Below are 6,000 nucleotides of genomic sequence, written 5' to 3' on the forward strand. Positions count from 1 at the left end.
GTGTCCGAACTCTGCTTAGTGCAACCACCACATGCCCCAGTTCACTCTCCATTGAAATCCTCATTCGTGCTTCCATGACCTCCACCTGGACTACTGCACTTCCCACAGCTAGCGCTGCCTTCACTCCGGCATCTGGCAGCTGCCAAGTCCCCCCAGCTGACCCCTAGGTCACTGTCTCCTCACTCACTTCAGGATCTAGTTCAGCATCGTCTGCCTTGTTTTGAAAACCAGCCCATGTTCTAGCTCCAGAGTAGACTAACTCCCAGACCTTGTCTCACTCCTCCCTTCCCTCCTCTGTCTGCTGACCTAACACTGACCTGTACGCTGAGGGGGTGATGAGCCTTTTCTATGGGGCTCTGCCAGCTGAACCAATCTTCCTTGTGGCCCCTTCCTCTTCTCCCAAAGCCAGCGCGAGAAATCTCTCTCTTCTTCTGCCAACAGCCCCTAACTCCCTGGCCCGGGGCTAGCTTTAGTTAGCTCTCTGAAAGATGCTCTACCTGACTTCAAGGAAAGCTACGCCAGCCCAGGAAGGTCTCTTGTAAAATAGTCGATTTCCAAAAGCCCAGCTGCTCTCCCCACCCCTGTGTTCTGAGCGACTGTAACAGTAACTGCCCCAGCCAGCCCCCTTGTTTCCTGGATTCCCTTTGCAGTGGGTGCTGTGAACCACATGTACCCATACAGCACTGGGGCCTGGAGGTGTAGAGCAATTTGTAAACAGAACTGGCATCAACTAATGGCCTTCGACTCCGGAGTGTTCGCAATGAGGCAGAGCTGGTTCCCCCATTAGCTGAACAGAGTTTAAAGGTACCAAGAACATGAAGACACCTTAGCTCACTGCCTCCGGTGCCTGGGCCGAGACAAACTCTTGCAGGGAAAACCTGAGGGTTTAGCCAGACCTGCTCTCAAAGTATGTTCCGCATGTAACACGTTCCCCGGATTCCTGTATCCTGCCCTCCCTGGGACTGATGATAGAGACGTTCAAACCCAAGACTCTCACTCAAGCAGAATGCATCTGGTTGCCTCCCCCAGGGCCAAGGCCAGCACTAGCCCATGCCCCTGGCCTCTGCTTCCTTCTCTGCCCCCAGGCTGCTGCTGCTGCCACTTTAAGGACTTGAGCCTGGTTTTCAAAGCCATTAATGGATCAGGCCTAGCATTTCCAGCCATGCCCCACCACGGCAGCTGCACTCAGAAAGCCAGGCCCCAGGGTGGAGAGCAGGACCAGGCCTGCTGGGTGCATTGACTTGAGCGTCCTGTCAGGGCTAGACCGCATCAATCTGACAAGCCAGAGGCTGCAGCAGGACCCTCCTCAGCTGGTGGGCAGGTGGGCAGGCAGATGGCCAAGTAGAACTTTCCACCCTGGAGGGGAGAGAGCAGAGGCTGAGCCCTCTGGGCCCCCATGCAGCTGGAGGGCCTGGCCCCAGGGAATGGGGATTTATTCAGGCCTGAAAGCAGTGGTCCAAATCTGCTTTTTGTGTCAGCTTTTACTCAGCCTCTGCTGGGTCAAGGGGAGGGAAGCTATCTGCCCAGGCCCCTGCTGGGTGGGGATGGGCTGTCTCACCAGTGCCTGGCCCCTGCAAGGTCAGGATGGGGTTGGGCTGTCTTGGCAGGGCCTGGCCCCTGCAGGGTCACCTCTGGCTGGTGCTTGGGTCGCCATTCCTTGCTGTAGAAATGTGTCGATCCTGTATCTTTGCCTTGGGTAGGGGACAGGGACTGCAGGAAGGGGCCCCCTGTGCACAGTGGCTAGGGGCAAGGCTTGGTGTCTGGCAGCAGGGAGGGTGGGCCTGGGATGGGGGAGGGAGCAGCTGCCCCCATGGCACACTGGGTCCTTCCCACCTTGGGGGCTGAGTGCCATGTCAGGAGCCAGAACCTCCCACTGTGAACTGGGCCCCCTGCACACCCGGCCTCCGGGCCCAGCTGGCCGGGCTCTCCACCACCCCGGCTGGGAGTGCCCGGGGTGCAGGGATGCTGAGGTCTGAGTGGGGGGACAGGATTTCCCTGTTCTGGCTTTTGGGAGCCAGGCAGGGCCCTGTCCGGAGCTGTAGGCAGCGAGGCTGGCTCCCCAACCTGGTAGCACCCCGGGCAGCTGCAGGGCGCCCGGCCCCGGGAACGGTAACTCCAGCCCCCACTCGGCCAGGACTCAGGGTCTGGGCAACCTGGGCAGGTGACTCTCAAACGAGTTAGTTCAGAGCTCAAGACTGACCCACCTGCCCTGGCTGACATGGCAGCTGGATCCGGGTGTGCACAGGGCACCCCGTGACACCGAAACCAGCCCTTGCTCTGAGATGCAGCAAGCCAGACCGAACCGCAGGGCTGTGCACCCTGCCCGGCCCAGCTCTGCCCCTGCCCGGCTGGCACAACCACTCGAGCCGCGCCGGGTGCAGCCTCGGAGCCCCCTGCCCCAGGGCTACCCGGGCCTGCTCGGGACCCTCCCCGACGTCTATCGCCCTCTGCCCTGGAGCTGCCGCTTCTCCCGGGGCTGCAGCCTGGGGAGCCCAGCGCCGCCCCCAGAGCGAATCCCCGAGAGCTCCGGGCCAAGTCTGGGCTGAGAGCCGGCGCCAGCCCCGTGCCGCCCGGCCTGTGCCGCCCGGCCCGTGCCCCAGCGGGGCGAGCCGCGGCCGCCTACCCGCCAGCAGCTGCATCCAGGCGCAGATCTTGTAGACCGTGGCGGTGTTGCAGAAGAAGAAGAGCGCGAAGAAGGTGATGCAGCCCAGGATCAGCACCATGGAGAGCAGCACGAAGAAGGAGGCCGCCTTGAAGGCGCCCGAGGGGATGGTGCTGAAGTCGGCGAAGGAGCCGCGGCAGGCGAGCTCGCGGTTGGCCAGCCCGTTGCCCACGCAGTAGTGGAAGAGGCCGAAGTAGCCCGGCTTGGGCGTGTTGACGCTGTCCCCGATCCAGTAGGGCTGGATGAAGACCACCACGTTGATGATGGCGAAGCAGATGGTGAAGATGGCCCAGAGCACGCCGATGGCCCGCGAGTTCCGCATGTAGTTGTCATGGTAGAGCTTGGAGGCCTCCTGCGAGGGCAGCATCCTGCCGGGCCGGGACGCGGGGCCGGGGGCGCACGGGGCTGGGGGCGCAGGGGCCGGGGGCGCAAGGGCTGGGGGCGCAGGGGCCGGGGCGCACGAGGCTGGGGGCGCAGGGGCCGGGGAGCACGGGGCGCAAGGGCTGGGGGCGCAAGGGCCGGATCGCGGGGCTGGGGGCGCAGGACCCGGGGGAGCACGGGGCGCAGGGGCCGGGGCGCGCGGGGCCGGAGACGCAAGGGCTGGGGGCGCAGGGGCCGGGGCGCACGAGGCCGGGGGCGCAGGGGCCGGGGCGCACGAGTCTGGGGGCGCAGGGGCTGGGGGCGCAAGGGCTGGGGGCGCAGGGGCCGGGGCGCACGAGGCCGGGGGCGCAGGAGCTGGGGGCGCAGGGGCCGGGGCGCACGAGGTTGGGGGCGCAGGGGCTGGGGGCGCAGGGGCCGGGGCGCACGAGGCCGGGGGCGCAGGGGCCGGGCGCACGGGCTGGCAGCCGCAGCGCAGCAGCAGCTAGGCGGAGGGGAGATGCCCCGGTGCGGAGGCTGAGCCCGGGGGGTGGCCTACGAGGGGCCAGGCCATGGGGGGCCTGCGGGCGGGGAGCCCTAGACGCGCCCGCTCGCTCCCACCAGCTGCAGCCGCCGCGACTCCATCTTTGCTGCCGCCTCCCTGCTCCTGTGTGCGGCGCGCTCCCGCGACGGGGCGCGGTCCCGCGGCAATGCAGCTCGGCGAGCGAGAGGGGGGCCGGGTCCCCGGCGGCCCCGGGCTCTGCACCAGGACCGGTCCCGGGGCCTGTTCCCCGCAGGGTCACAGCACCCGGACCGGCGGCCCAGCTAGGCGGGGACGGGCGCAGGTCCTTCAATGGGGGTTTTTGGGGGGGACCCTTCCACTGCGCTCTGCCCGCCCAGGTACCCCGGGTCTGGGCTGGGGATTCCCCTGCCAGGAAAGCCCCATAGGGGCTGGGGGCTCCAGACCATGGGCAGAGGCCCAGGAATCCGCTCCTGGGGGCCGAAGGAAGAAGCTTCTGCCCGGGGTGCAGGGTCTGAGCCTCCCCCTCACCCCCCACTGCCCTGCCTGCAGTCTTGGGGTGCCGGGAGGCAGTGCCTCGTGGAGAGCTCAGGTCAACCAGGCCCCCTGTGGCCCCCTCCCTCGCTGCCCTGCTGCCGGGGGCAGGACCCCCAGGCAGGTGAGGCCTGGCTCTGGGTGGCGACCTGTTCGAAATGTCACAACCGCTGGGGATCCCTCCCCCCAGGCTGAGCCAGGCCTGCCTATGCCGGGGGTCCCCTACCCAGCCATGTGCTGCAGGAGTGTGTGGGGCCACAGGGGGCTGTGCCCTGCCCGCAGGGCTGACCCCGGGCCCCAGTGCAGTGCTGGGGTGGGGGCATGTGGCAGGAGGGGCCACCTTTAAACTGCCACTAAGCTCGGAGGTCCTGACCACCAGAGCCTGTGCCAGCCTGTTCTTCCTTCGCTGCAGCATTTTCCTTGCAGCCTACTTCGGCCCCCTGCCCTGCTGCTAAAAGCCGTCACCTGCCAGAGCTCCCTTTCACTGTCTGGCTGCTGATGCCCCGGACTCACTGGTGGGAAGCCCGTGGGGAGCAGGGGTAACAGCACAGGCCTTGGTGTGTGGTGGGAACTGGAGTCATGGGGCAGGGGCGTGCCAAAGGCCAGAGCGCTGCTTGGGCGCCAGACAGCCTGTGCGGGAGGCACTGGTGGAGCCTGGCCTGGTGTTCCAGCAGCGGCGTCTCAAGCACCCCCAGGCCGGGAACCCCCTGGCCTCTGCATAAAATGGGTCTTTTTGGCCGAAGCACAAGTCCTAATGGGACTGAATGGAGCAAAGAGAAATGTCAGTGAATCTCGGGGAAATGAGTGTAGCTCTGAGGTGGCTCAGGGTGGAGAATTGTTGCCTCAAGGCCTGGACTGGAAGCTCCATTACATGTCCTTTAAGGAGACGGTCAGAAACTGCCCTGTAGGGGGCAGCATTGCTCTACTTCCTGCCGAGGGAAAGGCAAAGGGGCTGCACGTGGTGGAATAGGACTTGGCCCTCTTGGATTTGTTTCATTCTTATTGCGCGGAGCCGAGCCCTGCGCCATGCACCTGGTCTGGTTCAAACCGAACTAGCTCAGTTCCTGGGGGGCGGGTCCGTCAGTGGCTATTAGCCAGGATGGGCAGGGACGGGACCCCGTGCGCTGGCTGTTCACCTCCAACTGCCAGGGTTGCCAGGCATCTGGTTCTCAGCCAGAATGCCTGGTCAAAAAGAGACTCTGGTCCATAGGCGTGCGCACGGGGTGTGCCAGGTGTGCCCAGGCACACCCTAATGCAGGGTGGGCAAATGGCTCCCCTCTACCAGCGCGGCAAGCCACGGGGTCTGCGCTCCCGGGCCGGAGTGCCCGGCCGAGCGCTGCAAGCTGCCGGCCCCTCTCCCGCCTTCCTCCCTCCCCTGGAGCCATGTCGCCGCACGTGCAGTGCTCCAGGGGCCGGGGCTGCACGCCCTCGCAGGGCAGTGTTTGGCTCCACGGGGAGGCAGACACGGTCCCCCCTCCCCTGGAGCCATGCCACCACACATGCAGCGCTCTGGGGGCTGGGGCTGTGTGCTCCCGCGGGGCAGCGTTTGGCTCCGTGGGGAGGCTAGGAGCCTCATCTCATGGTAAGGGGTCTGGGGCCAGGGGGGTTGGATAAGGGGTGGGGGCAGTCAGGGGACAGGGAGCAGGGTGGGTTGGATAGGGGGTGGGATCCTGGGGGGGTGGTTGGGGTGGGGGGGTCTCTGGAGGGGGCAGTCAGGGAGCAGGGGGGGTTGGATGGGGCATGGGAGCCCTGGGGTCTGTCAGGGGCAGGGGGTGGATAGGGGTCAGGGTAGTCAGGGGACAGGGAGCAAGGAGGGTCCTGGGCGGGCAGTTAGGATGGGGGGGGGTCTCTGGAGGGGGTGGTCAGGGGTCAAGGAGCTGGGGGGGGGTTGGATGAGTCAGGAGTTCTGGGCGGGCTGTCAGGAGGC

At 66.1% G+C, this 6,000-nt stretch overlaps 1 protein-coding gene across 2 annotated transcripts in view; it reads right to left on the minus strand.

Annotated features, from left to right (window-relative positions):
- The window catches only part of LHFPL4 (LHFPL tetraspan subfamily member 4), a 64,534-nt gene extending 61,488 nt beyond the window's left edge, over positions 1-3,046 (minus strand). For both annotated transcript variants that reach the window (XM_054033506.1, XM_054033505.1), the window contains exon 1: positions 2,624-3,046. In XM_054033506.1, coding sequence (XP_053889481.1) covers positions 2,624-3,029 — 406 coding nt within the window. In that variant the 5' untranslated portion in view covers positions 3,030-3,046. The remainder of the gene's footprint in view (positions 1-2,623) is intronic.
- Positions 3,047-6,000: the final 2,954 nt, after the last annotated feature.

Source organism: Malaclemys terrapin, chromosome 7, assembly GCF_027887155.1.
Source record: "Malaclemys terrapin pileata isolate rMalTer1 chromosome 7, rMalTer1.hap1, whole genome shotgun sequence".
Taxonomy (NCBI): domain Eukaryota; kingdom Metazoa; phylum Chordata; order Testudines; family Emydidae; genus Malaclemys; species Malaclemys terrapin.